General features: G+C 40.2%; 3 protein-coding genes across 16 annotated transcripts; 1 reads left to right on the plus strand and 2 right to left on the minus strand.

Annotated features, from left to right (window-relative positions):
• Positions 1–1076: 1076 nt before the first annotated feature.
• LOC114358595 (uncharacterized) lies at positions 1077–9498 on the plus strand. Of its 14 annotated transcripts, none has more exons than XM_028312606.1 (5): positions 1082–2865; positions 4428–5343; positions 7650–7869; positions 8479–8869; positions 9045–9498. In XM_028312606.1, exons 1-4 carry the CDS (start codon positions 1261–1263, stop codon positions 8543–8545), a joined length of 2808 nt encoding a protein of 935 aa, XP_028168407.1. In that variant the 5' UTR covers positions 1082–1260; the 3' UTR covers positions 8546–8869; positions 9045–9498. The 14 variants fall into 14 exon arrangements, with proteins under 14 accessions (XP_028168411.1, XP_028168412.1, XP_028168410.1 ...); XM_028312601.1 differs by having other exon boundaries at positions 1084–2865; positions 4428–7326; XM_028312604.1 differs by having other exon boundaries at positions 1085–2865; positions 4428–5418; positions 7147–7869.
• A 343-nt stretch (positions 9499–9841) lies between these two features.
• Positions 9842–14145, minus strand: LOC114358586 (uncharacterized). Its single transcript, XM_028312585.1, has 4 exons — positions 14031–14145; positions 12871–13430; positions 10681–11304; positions 9842–10027 (listed from the first exon to the last, which is right to left on the minus strand). Exons 1-4 carry the CDS (start codon positions 14143–14145, stop codon positions 9842–9844), a joined length of 1485 nt encoding a protein of 494 aa, XP_028168386.1.
• A 649-nt stretch (positions 14146–14794) lies between these two features.
• On the minus strand, positions 14795–20316 carry LOC114358587 (uncharacterized). The gene is made up of 7 exons (XM_028312586.1): positions 20299–20316; positions 20034–20144; positions 19525–19615; positions 18507–18622; positions 17854–17941; positions 16097–16254; positions 14795–14953 (listed from the first exon to the last, which is right to left on the minus strand). Exons 1-7 carry the CDS (start codon positions 20314–20316, stop codon positions 14795–14797), a joined length of 741 nt encoding a protein of 246 aa, XP_028168387.1.
• Between the last annotated feature and the right edge of the window lie 3247 nt (positions 20317–23563).

Here is a 23563-nt window from a genome sequence, read left to right on the forward strand (position 1 = left end):
ATTTCGGTAGACAGCGAAGCGATCACGAAATCAAATAGATAACAAAATCATGTACCTGTAACAAATAATAACCAGAAATAGTAGGGAATTTAGTGCAAGAACCCCTCCACTTTGGTATAGAAGGCTCATTTTTGCACCAGTTGTTCTTTGGGTGCTCCTGAGTCGATTTCCGTCGGTAGACATCGGGAGCCCCCCCTGTGGTAGCAGGAGGAGGGGGGGCAAGTTTCCTTCTGCCGCGCTTCACTTTAAGTATCTTCAAAACTATGGGTATTAGGGCAAGTGTGGTGTCATTTTCGGATAATTAAAAGATGGCGAATTCATTTCTAGAACAAACTTTTTGCCTTTTCATACAAAAAAATAGAAATATTGAGAAAAAATCTGTTCCGAACCCATGTTAGCGCCATCTACCTATATTATTATAAAACAAATGTTTGTAAAGCGCCATCTATAATTCATCATGTTTTATAAGAACTAACAGTACAATTAACAGTTTACGAAATGATTTAAATAAGGAATCATAGATGGCGCTGCGCACGTCCGTCCGTGCTGTGCACGAGTGCGACCATTGTAACATTCTCTCTCGAACCAATGTAAAGGCAACATCTACTGCGTGTAGTACAAATACAACTTTACCAAACCGTCTCCAGAGTTTTTCTCCGCAACAAATTTTGGTGACCCCTGTGCTCTACGTGGTGCCTGCGTGCGACGCCCGACGGCGATGCTTGGATACTTCATCCAATTTTCGACGCCGCCGTCCGCCGATTGCGCCGACGGAAGAAAAAACGTGCACGTGCACCACGTGCAACCAAGACCACGCCAACACGACTTCGAGCTTCTGAAGGAGAGTGAGCTGGTTCCTTCGTGCGACGCTTGGATATTTTCATAAATTTTTCGACGCCGCCGGAAGATAAAGCGTGCATAACCTCTACGTGCAACCAACACCACGCCAAGACGACTTCGAGCTTCTAAAGGAGAGTGAGCTGGTTCCTTTTATTATTTCACACCAAACCCTCTATCTTACTTACTTACAATTTCTAACCAAATTTTATACAATTTTTCAAAATTACGTCACAAGACAAAACTTTTCCCAACGACATTGTTCAACTTTCACGCAGTAGAGCAGCATTTAAGGGTAAACTTACCCAATTCACCAATTTCATAGATAATTTAGCAACTCCATTAACTGCAGATGATATTTTAAACCTTGAGTTTCGCATAGAAAATGTTAAATCAACTTATGAGAAATTTGACACAATTCAGATGCAATTAGAGTGCCTGTCCGAGGACACCAGTTCTCAACTCCTCGAACGTGAAAAGTTCGAGGAGCTTTACTTTGAGAGCCTAGCCAAGGCCAAGGGCCTGGTTATGGCCTTTAGAAACGACAATGATGAACCTGAAGCCAAACCATCTCATAGTAGTGAATGTATTGACTCCATTAAATTTCCAGAAATTGCATTACCCAGTTTTAGCGGTGACTTTAGGGAATGGCTTGAATTTAGGGAGACATTCGATGCCTTAATAAATCAGAGTTCATTAAAATCAATACAAAAGTTTAAATATCTTCGCAGTTGTCTGAAGGACGGAGCTCTCGAGGTTGTCAATTCGATAGAATACACATCTGATGGTTACCAAATGGCGTGGAGGCTGTTGTGTGAACGCTACAACAACCCTCGCTTACTAGTTTCAAATCACCTTCGATCTCTCTTTGAAATACCATCTATTTCATCTGAAAATGCCAAGTCACTTAGAGCATTAATTGATAATATAAACAAACATCTGCGATCACTTCACACACTTAACATTCCCATTGATGATTGGGACTTAATTATCATTTATTTCATGTCGAACAAATTACCTTCCTCGCTGCAACGATCATGGGAGGAAAACCAAAGCTCAAATGTACTACCTTCGTTGCAGGACTTCAAAAACTTTATACGGAGGCGAGCTGACATTCTCGACAACTTGAATGTCACTAAACCTGGGGGCCCAGAGGCACGGAAAAGTTTGGTAACCACATCCTCAAAGCCAATTGTAAATCCTTCGTGTCCGCAGTGTAAAGGTAGGCACTATCTTAACCAATGTAACAATTTCTTGGCTCTGAATGCAAGGGAACGCTATAGGGCTGTAAAGTCATTTCATTTGTGTACAAACTGCCTAGGCAACAATCACAATGTGAGCAATTGTCGCTCTTCGCACTGCAAGTACTGTAAAGGTAAGCACAACACACTGTTACATATTGACAGCGTGACTCCTTCTACAATGCATGTTGCACAACCAATTTCAAGTACCTCGCTGCACTCTCACCAAACCAATAAATCAAATAACCAAGTGCCAGTGAGGGAACATGTACAGCCAGCAGCAAATGCAGGTTCAATCAATACTCATACACATAATAATGCGGTCACCGCACCAACCAAAAATCAAAAAATTGTATTTTTGTCTACAGCAATGGTCCGAGCATACGACTCGCGACATCAAACCCACAACTTGAGAGTCTTACTAGATAGTGGCTCACAATCCAATTTTATTTCAGAAAAGGCCTTTCAATTGTTGAAATTAGCCAAACGAAATGTCAATATGGAAGTGATAGGTTTCAATGATACTTCAACCAAAATAAAAGAATATTGTAACCTCAATATTGAGTCAAATGATAGACAATTTCAAACAAAGCTGACTTGTTTAATTGTGCCACAAATTTGTAATCTACCAAATTATAATTCACCAAAAATAACTCAACTCTTGAACATTCCAGCTCACATCAAATTGGCAGACGAGAACTTCTCTTCAGCGGGTGAGGTTGACCTACTCATTGGCGCCGAGCTATTTTACAACTTATTGTGCTTTGGAAGGCATAGTCTGGGAGAGGGCTGTCCTATATTACAAAAGACAAAGCTGGGCTGGATAGTATCAGGGTCTTTAGCAAGTCCCATACATGTACGATGCAATTTATCATTAAAAACTCAATTAAAACATTTTTGGGAAATGGAGGAATGTGGTGACAATCCATTCACTCCCCATAATGATCAAGTGTCCTATGATGACAAAGTATGTGAGAAGGTGTTCATGACACACACTCGCAATGCTGAGGGCAACTTTGTAATACAATTACCATTCAAAGGACGATGGGCACAAATGTATGGAAAGTGGTACCCGCTCCAATAGCCATAACCAATATATATTTCAAAAGGCCTTTAGATGTAGGAAAATGTCTGCTATGGGGCCAGTTCTAATTCACGTTTTGAAAGCAGTAATTCCACTAAGTATTATATGAAAGTAAGTATAACACAATCATCCATGTATACGAGTATGTACTATGACTAGAATCTATTAATATAACTAAAATAAACATTCAAAAGGAAAGGATTGTACCTACGATGAACTACCCAAGCTATTAGCCCTTTATTCGCTTTCATCATCATCATCATAATCATTTTAGCCATAGAACGTCTAGTTGAACATAGGCCTCCCCCAATGATTTCCACAATTTCCGGTTGGTAGCGGCCTGCATCCAGCGCCTTCCCGCTACCTTTATGAGGTCGTCGGTCCATCTTGTGGGTGGACTTATTGGGTCTTGTGGGTTTATTCGCTTTACCAACCCATAATAAAACCCTTAAGAAGTAATAAAACTCTAACCCCTTTATTAATAAAAGTTACACCCTAGTTGAACTCTGGCTTAAATTGTCATTTGGTATGGAAATGTCATTTTAATCCAAGGTTTCTCCTAGGTGTAACTTTTTATTAATAAGGGGGTAGTAGTTCTTCAAAAAAAATGTATTTCACAATTATCCCTATCAATAATTATAGAGTTAAGGAAGGATGCTGGAGCAGTAAACACTTCATGCCTCGCACAACCTAAGTACCATACTATGGACACGTATGAGACTTAAGTTACACAAAAAGTATGTTTATCTTCGAACGCAACCAGATCTGAGGCTGGTGGCCATAGTAAATGTTGTTTGTCTTGGTAAGACCTTTCAAATGACACTACAAACATAACTATTGGAGCCGGGTAGTATTTTGCTAAAAAGTATGTTTATCTTCGAACACAACCAGATCTGAGGCTGGTGCCCATAGTAAAAGTTGTTTGTCTTGGTAAGACCTTTCAAACGACACTAGAAGCATATCTATTGGAGCCGGGTACCATTTTGCCCATTGTCCTTTCCTATTAGTAATTTGGGTCAATCTAAGCACATTGCCCAACAACGATTCCATTCATTAGAACGAAAATTTTCAAAAAACGATGAGTTTAAGCAATTTATGAGAGAATTTGAACAAACAGGGCGCATGGAGAAATGTACTTCCTCTGACGTCCCGCTTAATTTCTTACCACATCATGCTGTTGTCAACCTAGAGAAGTCTACTACACCACTGAGAGTACCGAGCTATTTTACAACTTATTGTGCTTTGGAAGGCATAGTCTGGGAGAGGGCTGTCCTATATTACAAAAGACAAAGCTGGGCTGGATAGTATCAGGGTCTTTAGCAAGTCCCATACAGGTACGATGCAATTTATCATTAAAAACTCAATTAAAACATTTCTGGGAAATGGAGGAATGTGGTGACAATCCATTCACTCCCCATAATGATCAAGTGTCCTATGATGACAAAGTATGTGAGAAGGTGTTCATGACACACACTCGCAATGCTGAGGGCAACTTTGTAATACAATTACCATTCAAATTTCCTATTAGTAATTTGGGTCAATCTAAGCACATTGCCCAACAACGATTCCATTCATTAGAACGAAAATTTTCAAAAAACGATGAGTTTAAGCAAATGTATATTCAATTTATGAGAGAATTTGAACAAACAGGGCGCATGGAGAAATGTACTTCCTCTGACGTCCCGCTTAATTTCTTACCACATCATGCTGTTGTCAACCTAGAGAAGTCTACCACACCCCTGAGAGTAGTTTTCGATGCTTCTTGTCCAACTTCGTCCGGGTATTCTCTGAATGATATTTTGCACAAGGGCACAATCAAACAGGATACACTAAATCACATTTTATTACGTTTTCGATTGCACAAATATGTAATTAACGCCGACATACGTAAAATGTTTTGTTGCATACACATAAATGCTGATCAACAACCTCTGCAATGCATTCTGTGGAGGGAGGAGCCTCACCATGAGCTTCAAACTTTCAAATTAACAACACTCAGCTTTGGGCTGAAACCTGCGCCGCACATTGCAACACGCTGCTTACTGCATTTGGCACAAGAAACTCGCACTGCTTTGCAACAACTTCCAGATGCAGCACGGTCTTCAGCCGAGTTGCCGGTAGCAGCCGCAGCGGCCGCAGCGATCGAGGAGCAGTTCTACGCTGATGACCTACTTCTCTCAGGTGACGATGAGCACAGAATCACGCAGGTCGCCCTGGAGGTAGACAGAGTCCTGCGCACAGCCAACTTTCATCTACGTAAGTGGAAAACTAATTCATCACAAATTCAACAAGCACTACCTACACAAACAGAAAGTACAACATCACAAAGCGTCCAACTCGGACAACCAGGGGATAGCTTGCACAAAATATTAGGACTTCAATGGTCAAACCAAAACGACAATTTGAATTATTCAATTAATTTGCAACCTATACCAAACAATGTAACAAAACGAGTTATTTTATCTCGAGTTTCAAGTATCTTCGACCCTTTGGGTCTATTAGGCCCATGCCTAATTCTTGCCAAATGCTTCATTCAACGACTATGGGTGGACGGGTCGGATTGGGACCAACCTATTTCACAAACTCTTTTAAAAGATTGGTTAACATTTTACAATGGACTTCAATACCTAAGATTATTACAGATTCCCAGAGTAGTTACAATAAGCAATTATATAACTTTCCAATTACATGGGTTTGCAGACAGCTCCACACAAGCTTACGGGGCGGCCATTTATGTGCTTACAACCAATGCACAAGGCCAAACTCTAGTTCGATTATTATTTTCAAAAACACGAGTAGCACCACTAAAAACTCAAACTATACCCCGCCTCGAATTGAGTGCGGCGTTATTGTTGGCAGTCAATATGAAGGATTTGCAGTCATCACTCAAAGTCCCTATAAACGACATTCAATACTGGTCCGACTCGACTATCACGTTAGCGTGGATAAAGACAGAACCTCACAAGCTAAATACATTTGTAGCCAACAGAGTTACCAAGATTCAAGCTCTAACAGACAAGTCCAAATGGCGCTGGGTTCCTAGTAATGAAAACCCAGCAGATTTGCTTTCAAGGGGGGTTTTACCTGACAAATTAGTTAACTGCACAACTACCTCTAAGTTTTGGTTTGAAGGTCCAACATTTTTGAGTAAACCACAAGGTGAGTGGCCTCAAAATAAACAGCAAACCCAAGAATTAATTGAGCTAAAGGCAAAACATTCCCCATGCAAAACATTATGCAACACAACACAAAATAGGGCTAACGATAACACATTCATAAACAATTTAATTTCAAGGTGGTCCAGTGACACGAAACTATTTCGTATATTTGCACTCGTACTAAGGTTTTTACACAACTGCAAAAATAAAACCCACAAAATTACAGGGCCAATTTCATGCCAAGAGCAAAGGCAAGCTGCCAATAAACTAATAATATTTACACAAATAGAATCATTTCCTAACGAATACAAACTTCTTAAAAATAACTCACAATTACCTAAAACCTCAAAACTTTTGAGTCTTAAACCATTTATGGATAATGATCTTATAAGGGTGGGAGGACGTCTCAGTCAATCACACTACGAATTTGACAAAAAACACCCCATCATACTACACAGCAATCACACATTAACCAAACTAATTATGAGGAACGAGCACGTCCGCCTCATGCATGCAGGACCCCAGCTGCTGCTGTCTAGCATGAAGGAGCAGTACTGGCCTATCAAGGGTAAGCTTTTAGCCAATAACATTTTTAGAGAATGCGTACCTTGCTTCAGAGCCAAGCCACATACACCGACGCCTATTATGGGCGACCTACCAGGTCACAGAGTGCAACCGGCGCCGCCATTTTACACTGTGGCACTAGACTATGCAGGTCCATTTCTACTCAAAGACAGGCAGGGGCGTGGTTGCAAAACTTACAAGTCCTATATTGCCATTTTTATATGTTCTTCAACGAAGGCCGTACATATTGAACTTGTTACAGGTCTAGAAACTCACAGCTTCCTGTCAGCGTTCAGAAGGTTCATAGCTAGACGCGGGAAGCCACGAGTGGTGGTGAGCGACAACGGCACCACCTTTCGGGGTGCTGACAGGGAGTTAAGGGAGCTATACGATTTTCTTAACACGAACTCTAACGAATTGACAACTTCGTGCACCGAGCAAGGTATCGAATGGAAGTTTGTACCTAGTTACTCACCTCACATGAATGGTTTGGCAGAGGGCGCTGTCAAAAGTTGTAAATATCATCTTAAGCGTGTCCTAAAACAAAGTCTACTTACCTATGAAGGTTTCTCAACAATTTTAATTCAGATAGAGGGCATCCTTAACAGCAGACCTTTATGTCCCATTCCTTTTTCCGATTCCGAAATATTCCAAGTCCTTACACCAGCTCACTTCCTAATAGGAAGAACTCCAGTGGCACTGCCGGATTACCAATACGACGAAGTCCCAACCAACCGACTTAAATACTTTCAACAACTCCAACAGATCTACCAATCTTTCTGGAAGGGCTTCTTATTCTTCTTAAGAGACTACGTGGGGCTACTCCAACAACGAGGCAAGTGGCAGAGCTCCAAGGGACCCACGCTGGCAGCGGGCTCCGTAGTTCTCATCAAGGACAAGCACACTCCACCATGCCAGTGGAGACTGGCAAGGATCATCGAGACACACCCCGGGGGCGACGGCGTGACTCGCGTTGCCACACTGAAGACATCCCAGGGCTCCACCATCAAGCTGTCCTTCCCGAAGATATTTCCTCTACCAATCCCAACTATATAATAATATATATAATATTAATATTATTAATATTAATATTAATATATTAATATATTAATTAATATATTAATATATATTAATATATTAATATATTAATATAATATTATAAATGCGAAAGTAACTCTGTCTGTCTGTCTGTCTGTCTGTCTGTCTGTCTGTTACGTTTTCCCGCTTAAACCTCGCAACTGATTTTGATGAAATTTGGCATAGAGATAGTTTGAGTCCCGGGAAAGAACATAGGATAGTTTTTATCCCGGTTTTTGAAACAGGGACGCGCGCGATAAAGTTTTTCTGTGACAGACAAAATTCCACGCGGGCGAAGCCGCGGGCGGAAAGCTAGTATTAGATAATAATTAACTTACTTAAATAACTTAGTACATTATGTATTAACATTTCTTGTAACCAAGTAATGTATCTTATTTATCGTTGATAATAACTTAAAATATCTAGAGTATCATACTATTATATTATAACCATTTTGCCTGTAACCAAATGTAACTTAGACTCATATTTCATTTTGTGTAATACTTATATCAAGCANGGACATCCCAGGGCTCCAACATCAAGCTGTCCTTCCCGAGGATTTGTCCTCTACCAATATTAGATAATAATTAACTTACTTAAATAACATTATGTATTAACCTTTCTTGTATCTTATTTATCATTGAAAATAACTTAAAATATCTAGAGTATCATACTATTATATTATAACCATTTTGCCTGTAACCAAATCTAACTTAGACTCATATTTCATATTGTGTAATACTTGTTTCAAGCAAATGTATCTTAAACTCATACAGTATAATTTCATATTATTAGATAGTACTTAACTGTATTGCATTAGTTAGTACATTATCATTAATGCCAATATTTATTTGTGAAACTTCAATAAATGCTTAAGTTGTGTGGGTTTCATTGAAATACCAGAGTAGGTACATAGATAGNATCAAGCAAATGTATCTTAAACTCATACAGTATAATTTCATATTATTAGATAGTACTCAACTGTATTGCATTAGTTAGTACATTATCATTAATGCCAATATTTATTTGTGAAACTTCAATAAATGCTTAAGTTATGTGGGTTTCATTGAAATACCAGAATAGGTACATAGATAGGTAGGTAACTTATTTCAAACAAATTAATAATACACAAGTAATTTAGATTTCGATTTATTGTAGCAATTAAACCTAATAATGTAAACACTTAACTTAGTAGGTACACTTAATTAAAACACTTTAAATACAACAATTTAAATACTTAAAATTAAATTATTTAACTATTTCAAGGGGGGAGCATGTTCCGAACCCATTTTAGCGCCATCTACCTATATTAGTATAAATCAAATGTTTGTAAAGCGCCATCTATAATTCATCTTGCTTTATAAGAACTAACAATACAATTAACAGTTTACAAAATGATTTAAACAAAGAATCATAGATGGCTTTACGCGCGTCCGTCCGTGCTGTGCACGAGTGCGACCATTGTACCACTCTCTCTCGAACCAATGTAAAAGCAACATCTACTGCGTGTAGTACAAATACAACTTTACCAAACCGGCTCCAGAGTTTTTCTCCGCAACACAGATCTTTCAGACAAACATAAGTAGACTGTAAGTAGCTGACACACCCATAGGTCGAACACACTACTGGCCTATGGATCTATAATGTAACATATAAACCAGGGAAATAAACGTCTTTCTATTCTATTCTATTCACTGCTGCACTGATGGGATAGAAAAGTAAACAAGCAAAACCTTATTCGTTAGCAAACGTCATATTTATTTAAATGTTAGCAGCACTGTTTCTTTCTGTTATGTTGGCAGGTTTGACTCTTACAGTACCTAGTGCAAGCGAAAACCGACACTAAGGTGACGAACCTTTTCATTCCGCGACTGTACAACCTACCTGCATTCGTCCCCTCCCGGCAGCGTCCCAACCAGCCTCTCTCCTCCCGCCCCCACAATCGCCCGGGACACAAACTGCATCGGGACAGTGTCCCAGGCCAGTCGCACCGGCAGCCGGGTTGTATGGGACAGTAGCGAGCATTTGTCCTCGAAGGTGGACTGCGCTTGGTATACGGGCCATATCTGGGAACACGTTGATTGATTATTTGAAGAGAGATTGTGCGCTAGCAAGTAAAATGGCGTCTTTTTAGCGGTAGGTGCTGTCACTGTCAAAAAAATGTATGGGAAACGTCACTTTTAAAGTTTCACAAACGTGTCCGGCCAACGTGGGGAGTGTAAGCCAAATACTCCATTTGCCACTGGTAAAGAGGGGTGTACTTTTGTAGTGGAGACTAAAGGAAGCAGCACACTTATCAACCCGGAAACGGATCGTAATCGTATTAACTCAAAGTATTATTTGTATAAAACTCCGTACTCCAAAGCACACTTATCTGAATCGTAATGTAAACGCCTGCTTCGCGGCGAAAGGCGAAAGGGTGTTGATCTCTTTCCGGGCTGATAAGCGTGCTATGACCTTAAATTCATCATCATCATCATCTCAGCCATAGGACGTCCACTGCTGAACATAGGCCTCCCCCAATGCTTTCCATGTTGCCCGGTTGGTAGCGGCCTGCATCCAGCGCCTTCCTGCTACCTTTATGATGTCGTCGGTCCACCTTGTGGGTGGACGTCCCACGCTTCGTTTTCCGGTACGCGGCCTCCACTCCAGAACCTTGCTGCCCCATCGGCCGTCAGTTCTGCGTACTATACCTTAAATTATGAATGATGATGCTTACCGTATCAATAAGCTCCAACACTTTAACACTGTCTTCAACAGTCATTTTCTTCTTCAAACAACTTTTCAATACATCTCCCAAAACTGCCGATATTTCATTACTAGTCCCCATCAAAATATACGGTTTCTTTATAAAATACACAGAATACACATCTATAAAATACTTGATAAACTTCAAACCAGTTTTGTTGTGACTTTTGACAATATGCTGCGTTATTTCGTCAAATATTTTCAGTCTTAAAGATATATTTAACATATCTGACAGGTATTCCTTGTATATATCTATGTATTTCTCTCCATTTTCGGTGTATATGTTCAAAACTGTATCGCATAGATTCAAAATTGAATCATCGCATATATACGCTGGTATTTTCAACAATTCTGAGTATATTTTTAAGGCTTTTATGTCTAAAGAATATTCTTTGTGAATGTTATCTTTATTTATGTTTTCGGTTTTGGTTTTTATATCGTATCTTTTGTACCAATCTTTGAAAGATATCAGAATGTCCGGCTCTCCGATTATTGTGTGGTATTTGCTCACACAGGAGTTGAATTGTTTCTGTAAGTGTATTATGTACTTTGGTGGCATATTGCTGATGATTTTCTTTATTAGTTTTAGAGATGGCTGAAAAAAAAGGAACTGTTAAGAAAAGATCTAAGAACTAAGACTCAAATTCTAAATAAATAATGCATTATAGGTCTAGCGCGAAACTTAGTCAATATCTGAGGCACTGAATACATAATAGTAGCAACAGAAATTGCACTCCTTTGTGTAGGATCAGATGCCGACATTTTAACGGTAATAATAATAATGCAAAATATCCAACGCACATGGTGCATTCGAAATCGCACCTTACTACTACGCTCACAAGAGCCCATTTTTTTGTGTTCAGAATTGATCTACCTCACAGCTCAAGCGTCAGGGTTGTATAAGCAAAGTAAAATAAATAAAAACTTAATTTTAAGAAGCATTTATTGTATTACGATTGGTAAACTTTAATCTAGTGGTGTTTGTATAATCGTACCATCTCTAAAGTATCTACCTATTAATAAACTTCAGTGTTGCGATAATTCTAAATTGGACAAACAGTTTTAAAAGGTGTAGTGTCGGAAAATAGACACGGTGAAGTAAAGTTAATGTTTATATTAGCTAAAGTTTTTTTTTCTACAGTTTTTTGTCATAAGCATTTCAAAATTATTTAAAAAGTGCAGTTTTTATTAATTATTTAAATTACTACCGTTAATTATTATTCCTAAATATTACGATTTTCCATTAAAGAAGGATAACAGTGCTGTTGGAACAATAAACCTTGATTGTGACGATGATCGACCGAGCGTGTATAGAAATACGCGTGTGCTCACAGGCGCGTGGCGGCCCTGACTGATTTGCAACTTGGAGTTGTCGCGCGCTGTAGGTAATTATTTCGGCCGACATGGTCGAGTAACGGAGGCCTGTCTGAGGTATGGGAGCGGCACGGGAAGGTTACTTTGTGACGGTCAAACGTCAGCGAGACTAGATTTGTATGCCCTGTTATGTCGTAATATACAGGGTTGAATTTTGTAATGCCACCTGGAGGGAAAGTACTCTTAATATTGTAGATAGAAAAATTTTCTCAAAGAAAACATTCCTTTACTTTTGAAAAGAAATAGAACTGCATTCAAAGATTTCGGAAAAATTGCTTGCCACACCCGGGAATCGAACCAACTAAAATCTGTTAAAAATTACACCCTGTATTTTTATTACATAGATCGTTAGGGTTAAGTATAAGCATGAAATCTCTCTAACAAACTTGATAAATCAAATGAAAGGAAATCCATCAAATCTTGAATTATTTTAATTATGTTACAGAAAATTGTATGGTATGGTGGTGAATTTTCGAAAAAATTTCGATAATCTTTGAATGCAGATCTCTTTCTTTTCAAAAATAAAGGAATGTTTTCTTTCAGTAAAATTTTCTATCTATAGTATTAAGAGTACTTTCCCTCCAGGTGGCATTACAAAATTCCACCCTGTATATGTCAATGTTACCCCTCCCGTGCCGCTCCCATTCCTCAGGCACTGACTGAGTTAATCGCCAGAACTATAATAAGAATGGATTATGGAATAAGCAAATAAGTATGTAAGCACTGGTTTTACACGACCAATATTCGCTAAAATAAGCTAGAAATAAATAAAAAAATGTTAACAAACCTCTGTGAATTTCCCGATCAATTCAGTAGCATACACAGATAGGAACTTCAAAATTGCTTTAACAGCAAATTCATCAGTGCCATCATAGTTTACTCCCAATCTGTCAATACCATTCAATATTTCTCCCAATTTTTCATCAGTTAGAGACAACTTAGCTTCAGCTATAAAGTATATTTCTCTTTCACTACATTCTTGAGTGTTTATAAACGTAAAAATTTTACCACGATCAAAATTGGGCATACTATTGAAGAATTCCAAAGTCATTTTAACTTTATCTTTAAACAACTTCACGAATACATCTTTTGACAAATCTGTCTTATTCTTTTGGATGTTTCTCATTAATTTCTCAATGATTTCTTCAATAATTTGTTTGTTGTACAACTCATAGCTGTCCAGTAATATTTTGTATGCGGTTTTGAAGGTATTTTTGGCGCTAGTGTCGTCAGTTTCGAGTATTAACGTCAAGATGGCGGGCAGTTCTTTAGTTTGGAGTAGATGGTTGTCTTTGATGGCGGCTAGCAGAGTGTCAGTTATGTTAAGACCGCCGCTTCTAGTGGTGGCTGGAAGATAAATAATGTAGTTTATTAAACGGAATTTTTTTTTGGGGTTTCGTGCTCGAAGTGGTGGTAAGGCAAGCTGTATTTTGGAACGTGGATACGGCCTATGTAAAAAATAAGGAAAAAAACCTACATAAATGATCACTGAGTGAGGCTGAGTGACAAAAAAGTGACAAAGATTCTTCCGCCACCAGCTCATATGTCTTTACGAAGTGGTAGTACTGTAAACTTATTTGTTTCATACTCGGGGTCGTGAAATACTAGCCCAAGCACGATTCAAAGGCACAGAAACGTATAATGTCTTCCACACTACACGAAATACGACACAAATGACCTTGTTTGGCTTGTTTGTAGCACATTATGCAATAAAGATATAATGATTATGACGTGTACAAGTGCCCTGTAAAGGGAGGGAGAGGGGAGTGGAGGCCACGCACCGGAAAACGCAGCGTAAGACGTCAACCTACAAGATGGACCGATGACCTCATGAAGGTAGCAGGAAGGCGCCTGGGCGAATCGGTCAACATGGAAATCATTGGGGGAAGCCTATGTTCAGCAGTGGACGTCCTATGGCTGAAATGATGATGATGACCTTTCACCAACCTTGCTCGCTAGCCATCATAACGCGGGCGCGCTCGGCCGCCACTCTTCCCAACTGCTCCGCGGATTCGGAGCCCGCGTTACACAACAGCAGCCCTTCTAATGCGTCCGAGAGCATCCTCCAGACACCAGGAGACTTCTTGCTGACCTAATTGTGCCTCGAACTACCCACCACTATAGGCCTTATACAGAAACTCAAAGTTGCACAGCGTGCTATGGAGAGGGCTATGCTCGGTGTTTTTACGAGATCGAATCAGAAATGAGGAGATCCGTAAACGAACTAAAGTCTTTGACATAGTCCGATGGATTAGCAAGCTGAAGTGGCAATGGGCAGGGCACATAGTACGCAGAACTGACGGCCGATGGGGCAGCAAGGTTCTGGAGTGGAGACAAATGCAGCGTGAAACATCGACCTACAAGATGGACCAACAACCTCATAAAGGTAGCAGGAAGACGCTGGATGCAGACTGCTAAATCATTCATCATCATCATCAATAGCCCTTTACAGTCCACTGCTGGACTATGAGCCTCCTCCACTATAGTGGAGGGTTTTGCCATAATCTCCACGCTTGGCAGGCGGGTTGGAGATCGCAGTTTAAAAGATTGATGTTTTTCAGAGAGCGCTGCTGCCCATTCTCTGTTTGATGTGTAGTCCCTAAGTCGCCTCTTACGACACCCGCGGGAAGAGTAGGGGTTGGTGATAAGTCATTGGGGGATTATATGTTCAGTAGTGGACGTCCTATGGCTGAAATGATGATGATGACCTTTCACCAACCTTGCTCGCTAGCCACCATGACCCGGGCGCGCTCGGCCGCGACTCTTCCCAACTGCTCCGCGGCTTCGGAGCCCGCGTTAGACAACAGCAGCCCTTCCAATGCGTCCGAGAGCATTCTCCTAACACCAGGAGACTTCTCTTCGCTTATGTACTGGAAAATGTGGGAAAATGCAACAGATTAGAAGGCAAGGGAACTATCATTATTAGACGGGGGGGAGGGCATTATAGGGCGTTAGATATGGAAGAGGCGACCATACAGTTCACACCATCTGGGCTAGGGGGCGTATTCTGGCCCAGAGGGGGTTTGTAGCTCGAGGAAAGGGGAGGGAGTCATTTTGTCTGAGGGGGGGTCAGGTGTTATTCTGGTGTGTATTCTGACTAAGGGGTCATCCATAAAGTACGTCACACGTAAAGAGGGGGGGAGGGGGTTGACAAAGTGTGACATGGTGTGACAAGGGGTGGGAGGGGTCCTAAGTTTCGTGACATCAGATTTCAATTGTTTCAAATATTTGATATAATGTTGATTTCATAAAAAAAATACTTAATTTAAATGGTAATAAAACTAATTTCGGAACTGCTGTTAATTTAATAATTTTTCGATGTGAAATTGCAAAACATGTTACGTCACACTAGGGAGGGGGGGGGGGTGTCTCAGAAATGTGACCACCGGTGTTTTTAGGGGAGGCATTCTGGGCTGGCGAGTAGGGGGGAGTATTTAGGACTAGTCTGGCCCAGGAGTGTACATACGGGGGAGACAATTCTGAATGAGGTTTATTTTTAAAAGGACACTTTAGGGGGGGTATCTCACCTTTAACAGAGCTGTGAGGCAAGGCACCGAATCACACAGTAAGACAGCTTGTTGCACGCTGGCCGCGTCTACATTAGAAGTGTGAGAATGGGCCCTGCATAATGATCGGATCACTAGCGTTAGAGATAGAGGGGTAATGCCTGGAGTTTGTAGAAAGCATTCTGGGCTAAATGGGGGCATTCTGCGATAGATGGGGGGCATTCTGGGCTACATGGAGGCATTCTGGGCTAAGTAAAGTTATTTGAGCTAGGTAGGGGGCATTCTGGGCTAGATGGGGAACATTATAGGCTAGATAGAGGGCATTATAGGCTAGATGGGGGCATTATAGGCTAGATGGGGGCATTATGGGCTACATGGTGGTATTGTGGGCTACACAGAAGCATTCTAAGCTACAAAGGGACAATCTGGGCTAGTTGAAGGGCATTCTGGGCTACTTGGGGGCATTCTGGGCTAAGTATGTGGGGGCTTATTAGGTAGGAGACTTACCCTCAATAAGGCAGTGAGGCAAGGCACCGAATCACACAGTAAGACAGCCTGTTGCACACTGGCCGCGTCCACGTTAGAAGTGTGAGAATGGGCCCTGCACAATGCTCGGATCACTAGCGTTAGAGACAGCTGGAGAGTCGGGTCTTTGCTTGCTGATACTGGAATAAAAATAGTAAAAATGACATCTCATTTGGGTTAAAATATACTCAACATCAAATAAACCGCACCTTCCGCGAACTTTAAGGATTTTCTTCTGACACAATCATGGTGCCCCAACAATATTGGTGTTATTTGAAAGCACAATAAATAAACTTAAAGAAAAACACATTTTTTTTTTAAAACAATTAACAGGTACCATAAATGTGACTTGAAAAAATGCCTCACTTGGGGCTCACCTCTGGGATCAATTAGACCAATTTTTATGGTTATAAAACCAAATAATGATCTCACGTGTCCTCTTTAACAGATGGATAGCAATTAATCCCAATTTAACAGTTTTATAGCCATAAAAGTTCGCTCAAACGTAACTACCTATTTTTTGAAGAAGTGACTCTGAATCCTTCTAAAGACACATTTTTGGGGTAAAAACCTTTTCTTTAATGAAATGAAGACCTTTGAAATAGACTTTCAAATGGTACCAATGTTGGTGGGAAGTGGGGATGCATACGTTTGATAAGTGCTTGTCGAGCGAGGTGTGATTTATTTGATGCCGAGTGTAGTAAATATGACATCTCATTTGTGTTAAGATAGAAAGACACTGGTCTTAACGCGACCACGGTAATACTATCTATACAGTATTCCAACTCGGCCATATTTTTGAAAAAAATGTCAACAGCCCCGCGGTACGTCACGGTATGACAACATGCGATAGGGCTGCTTACCTACAGTACCCATTCTAATAAAATTACATCTGTCTACTTAGAATTTCTATCTAGTTTTGAGATTGTGATTTTTTTTATTCAGACAAACAAAATACTTTGTGAATGGAATAGGATAAAAATGCGTGTTGTTTGTGATTAGTAGATTTAATTTCAAAAAATATACTAATATAATTTTGAATCTACTAATCATAATGAGTACTTAATGACCTGTTACTTTAATTTCAGGCGGGCGAAATCGTTGGCAAAAGCTGGTTTTATACAATATATAATTTTCATTTCAAATCAAACTGACTGAAAATTACAATTTCTGACAGTTAATGACTAGTTTTTGACAAAGATCGTAAATGACGGTCAGTCAAAATCACCTTAGTCATTTTCAACACTAGGCCATCGCCGTCCGTTCGGCACATTCGCACCCACCCCTAACTTTTGGATTTCGACCACGTCCCGAGATTTGAAATTCGAAGGAAAGCTCGCGTTTCGTCGGTTTATATGAAGTTACAATACTGTATGATATTATTACCGTGACGCGACGTTTATTAATGAGTTACATTATGTTCTCACGGCTTGACGTTTCGACTGCTATGCTGCAGCCGTGGTCACAAGCCGAAACGTCAAGCCGTCAGTACATATGGGACTATTCCCACCTCTCGTTCCCACCGCTGCAACTCCTGTGTAGCCAGGATCTACAGCTTGACCGCCAATAACCCAACCAGTGAAGGTCAAGTTCGTCCCGGGGGAAAGTTAAGCTGTCATTGGACTCGCAAAGACTGTAGCTAATTCAAATTTCAAATTCAAATTCAATAATTTATTTGCTAGAATAAATTTTTTGCTAGAATAATTTGCTAGTATAAATGTAGATTTAATAATACTCACAGTTAGCGCACATGATGCTTAACAGCCTCTGCAAGGCTTCAGGGTTCTCATGGATTATTGCCAACTGCAATATCTTTTGCAAGTTCATCTGTAAACAAATAATAAATTCATCATTTTTGTCACCAACATCATAATCATTCATTATATTATTTAGGTCATTAACACCCGTAATCACAGACATTACTATGAGGTCTCACAGTGCGCGTGGCCGCACAGGGTTACACACGACCCAATCACAGAGCTCTATTCAACCCTGTGAGTTCGATTTGCTGCTTCACTTAAGCAAGCACCGTTTGTGAATACGGGCGTTAGTCTCCACTGCATGGGGATCTAAGAGGTAGGATTAAAGTGGAATAGACCTTTAATAATAAGGGAACCCCCTGGTACCTACACATAGTAAAAGTTTACTTAGTTCAAGATTAGATGGCGCAGTTCGTTCGTTCGTTTCAGCCGAAACACGTCCACTGCTGGACTAAGACCTCCCCTAAGGATTTCCACAAAGACCGGTCCTGCGCCGCTCGCATCCAGGCGCCTCCCGCGACCTTCACCAGATCGTCGGTCCATCTAGTGGGAGGCCTGCCCACGCTACGTCTTCCAGCTCGTGGTCGCCACTTAAATGTAATGGCGCAGTGTAAAAGAAAATTGTTATTTACCTTATAAGAAGTACCTTCATCAGGATTCGGTATATTCAAAGACAGCTTGTCCTTTAGTTGAGCTATTATATTATCATTTTCATAATTATTTATGTAGTTATTGTTGCCATATTTACCTATAAATAAAACATACTATACAACATAAATTAATACAATTTTTTTTTATGCTAGACAAGGCAGGTATTTGACCGCAATCGCACCTGGTGTTAAGTGAGATGCAGTCTAGGATGGTACATATCTGTCCTGTAAGTGCCTATTCACTCTCGCCTTGAAAATAGGCGTCTATAGGTCTAGCGTCTAAAGCCCGGTCGCCGAGCACGTCGAATTTCGTCCAATGACCCCCAGCAACCCATCCTTATCGCTCGCGCGTAATTATGTTGCTGTCGCGCTCGCACACCCACTGCGGGCGCGCGTCGCACAGTCGCGACAGCAATATAATTACGCGCGAGCGATAAGGATGGGTAGCTTGGGGTCATTGGACGAAATTCTACGTGCTCGGCGCCCAGACTATAGCTAAGTCAGTGCCTGAGGTATGGTAGCGTCATAGAAGTGGTGACATTGACATATTATGACGTGACAGAGCACACAAATCTGAAGCACATATTTATTTATTTTATTTTATTTATTTAGGATAACTAACAAGACAGACACAGGTATAAGCAGAGGGGTTTACATGCATATTATATGGGGGCGTAGTGTGAGTTTACGTCAAACGCATTCGATGTCGACTGCGTAAAAAAATGACATTAAATGTATGACGGATTGTACAGCGCCAGTACTATTAGTCCAGTCGATCGTGGCAAGGCAAAAATACTACATTATTGTGTACTAAACTATGCTGTTTCATTTAAGATTTCAAGAAGTATGTAAGTGGTAGATGACCACGGTTTTGTTAGTAAACAGTAGATCTTATGACTAATAAAGTTGGCTACCCCTGCCCCAGACCTATCAATAGACACATTTACCATCTTTTTTAAATTTTATTGTAGCTGATAATAAAATAAAGGTATTTACTTACCAATGAATATAATAACGTCTCTGTGTAGTATCTTAGATTCTTTATCTGTCGCGTGTTTGCGAGTTCGTAGTTTTTCTACCAAGTATAAAAGCTGCAAAAATATTTAAATTCATTACAATGTCTTATACAAACGGGATTTAGTAGCTTTTCATCATCATCATCATCATTTCAGCCACAGGACGTCCACTGCTGAACGTAGGCCTCCCCCAATGACTTCCACATCGCGCGGTTGGTAGCGGCCTGCACCCAGCGTCTTCCTGCTACCTTTGTGAGGTCTTCGGTCCACCTTATTGGTGGATTAGCTTTTACCTTTTTTGTTTTTTTTTTATTTTATAACTAGGGAATAAAGTTCAAAAAATGATGGTAACTATTTCTGCTGCCTTATTAAAGGTAAACAACATTTAGAAACTTATCAAAAAATTACACGTTACTTCAATTAACTTTCAGCTTTAAACAAAAGACATAAAATACAAAATCCATTGGAGTCGTTCATAATTTTTCGTACTTACGTGGTCTAGTTTCTGGGTGTCTAAATCTGGATTGTCGTTGATGATATTCTCTAGTCTTTGGAGCGCTTGAATCAGCACTTTGGGCTCGACGTCGCTTCGCGTGAGTAAAATCTATAAAGCAAAATAATGGCAAATGCAGTTTTATGCTATACTAGCGACCCGCCTTGGCATAGGTGCTATGTATTATACATCCTCTTGAATCACTCTAGCTATTGCTGAAAACCGCATTAAAATCCGTTGCGCAGCTTAAAAGATCTAAACGCACAGACTGCGGGAACAACATAGTTTTATACTATCTATACTAATATTATAAAGCTGAAGAGCTTGTTTATTTGTTTGTTTACTTGAACGCGCTAATCTCCGGAACTACTGGTCCGATTTGAAAATTTTTTTCAGTGTTAGATAGCCCATTTATCGAGGAAGGCTATAGGCTATACAACATCACGCTACGATCAATAGGAGCAGAGCAATAATGAAAAATGTTGCGAAAACGAGTTTTCACGCGTACGAAGTCGCGGGAACAGCTAGTGTAAAGATAAAGAAGCTCAAAGTTCATAATTATATTTCAATACTTATAAATGAGGAAGTGTCTCTGAGAAATAATCTGGGAGAAAGACATAGACTAGTTTTATCTCGATCGTAAAATTTTCTTTCTTGATAGTAATTCGAAAGTGGTGATGATAAATAAAACGCAGGCTAAAGGATTCGTCATTTGTGTGGCAGATCCTTTAAGCTAATAAATAAATATATGGTAAGCAAACCTCAATAGCAGCCAGTACGCTGTCGATTTCCACGTCTTCTACTGGTGCGTGCACTAACAGGAAGCACGCTTCGCACAGCGTTGCTTCATCTTGGCACTTGTCCACTCGGATCGACTGCGAACGATTGGAATTTAATAGTAATTACATTTTTTAGAAAATAATACTAGTAATTTGGATCTCATTTTTGGAAACATGAATGTGACATAATGCTAATTCAATATATCATACGTTTCTGCAATTTATTACACCACAACATCCGATCACGACAAAAAAAAATTCCGGCCCAGTCGCCCGGGACAAACTTGACCTTCATTGGTTGGGTTCTTATGACGGTCAAGCTGTAGATCCTGGCTACACAGGAGTTGCAGCGGTGGGAACGAGAGGTGGGAATAGTCCCGTACCCATAAATTACAATATTAACACTCTCACCTTACAAATTTCTTCCAGACCGCCTCCCAAATGGTTCCCAGCGGCCGTGGCTACACTGAGCACCGAACTGTGGACCGGCAGCCGCGGTAACAGCGCCAGTAAGCGACCGCAAGACAACTGGGGGCTACTCCGAAACGCTATTTACGTAGTGCCAGGTCTGCTGTCACCGTCGCTCATACCGGCATCTCGCTTTGCGTGAGAGGGATGGCAACATTCGAAACTTCGGATAACATTTTTCGGAGTAGCCCCTCTGGCGTCTTTGTGTAGTGTGACAAGTCACTACAGTCATCGCCCAATAGATGGCGCTGACACCTGCCTTACTATGGCACGCGCCAACGCGCCTACAAACCTGCATCGCGGTGTCGAAGTTTTTTACCCTGCCTGGTATAAGTAGAAATACCGAGAAGGTAACAAATGGAAGGAAGCGATTCCACCTTAGCTGCCTTATTTGTGGTATCCTCAAATCGCATGTGTGTATGACAACAAAGCCGCGGACCATCTTACTTTAACTTTGACAAATGTCAAAAGTCTGTCAAATTCCATTCCAAGTGCAACCTCAGCCTATGACTTGCCCCAGGCAGGCCATAAGTTGGGTACGCTGAATCCAGCGCCTTCCTGCTACCTTCATGAGGTCGTCGGTCCACCTTGTGGGTGGACAGAGTAAAACTGAGTAGGCGGAGCCTACGAGTAAGGCTTGACAGCCGTATTCAGAAACATTACTATGAGATCTCATAGTGCGCGTGGACGCACAGGGTCCGAATACCTATTCATAGACAATACTTGAGTGGCGAAGTGACACACACGAACCAATTATAGAGCTGTGCGTTAGACTTCGCATAGCGTTGCTGCTTCACTTAGGCAAGCATCGTTTGTGAAAGTGTCAGCTACAAATAACAAAAAACATAATCTCACCTTACAAATTTCTTCCAGACCGCCTCCCAAATGGTTTCCCGCAGCCGTGGCTACACTGAGCACCGAACTGTGGACCGGCAGCCGCGGTAACAGCGCCAGTAAGCGACCGCAAGACAATTCGGTGTAGTCCTCACAAGGGTGGATGGTTAGGACGTGGTAGGTTAGGGTTAGGAGGGAGGATAGTTTGTCTGGGAGTTGCTGGAACAAACAAAATGATGGTTCAAAAATCAAGTTGGTTTTAATCTAATTCTTTATTAGTATGTAACTTAGACCCGATTAATTTCCACTAAGGCGGAGCGGAGCACGGAAGTTTTTTAAAATAACCAATCAGATTTATTATTTTTTTATGCAAAACAAGGCAGGTATTTGACCGCAATCGCACCAGTGAGATGCCGTCTGGGATGGTACATATCTGCCCTGTAAGTGCCTATTCACTTAGAGACTAGAGAGAAAATCAGCTTTTATGGTATAATGTAAGCCTAACTTTTACGGTGGCTTTTTTTGTACATTCAATAGACTGTAATTCTTCTTAAGTTATACCACAGAATAATAATAAGTACTACGTACAGAAGTTTTACTTCGCGAAGGTATTTAAAAAAATGTATGCTCAATGTCATTAAGAGCGTTTACGCCGTTTGGCGCAAAAACAGTACTTTTTCAACTCGTTACAATCATTAACCAGTAATACTACAAATATGTTATAGGCATAAATAGTTAGGCAATTTCGTCATCTAAATAGTTAATTGAGAAAATATTGCGATTAGTTTAGTATTCAAGAATTATATCAAGATAAGTCCACACAGGTTTTGTAAATTTCCACTTTAGCGTCAGTTTACAAGCTGAAATTTTTATAAAAATACTGTGAAAACGATTTAACAAACATTTATATCCTATAGCATAGATCCTTGGGCAAATAGTTATCTGAGAAAATTTTTAGATATAAGCATTTTACAATAAGAAATCACAAATTAAAAAAACGTGAAATACCCAAAAATCAAAGTGATTTTTTCACCAATATTCTTCCTTTATTCAACACAAAAATAGCTTAATACAATAGAAGAATATCTTATCTAAAATATTTACTTTGAAATTTAAAATAATTCATTGTAATTTTTTTTCTATGAGTATTTGAAAACTACTATAAATCGCCGCGCACGAATCGTTCAAATTCAGTCCGCCTCGAGGCGTTCCAGAGTGAGGTCACGTCGCTCGGTGCTCTGCTGACATGTGTCACGCGTACGTTGATCTTTGACAGGTAGCTGGACTTTTATAGTGTATCCGCAAAATCTTGGTGGTAGATTTTGCGATCACGTGGTAATTAAAATATTTTATTGTTATTTTTCATTACAGTCTATTTTTACTACAAATTCTATTTCAGACGTAATGAAAAATAAAATTAAGTTATTTTTAGCGATGAAACGAAAACGA

This window comes from Ostrinia furnacalis, unplaced genomic scaffold, assembly GCF_004193835.3.
Source record: "Ostrinia furnacalis isolate ACB-3 unplaced genomic scaffold, ASM419383v2 OfSCF4045, whole genome shotgun sequence".
NCBI classification, from domain to species: Eukaryota; Metazoa; Arthropoda; class Insecta; order Lepidoptera; family Crambidae; genus Ostrinia; species Ostrinia furnacalis.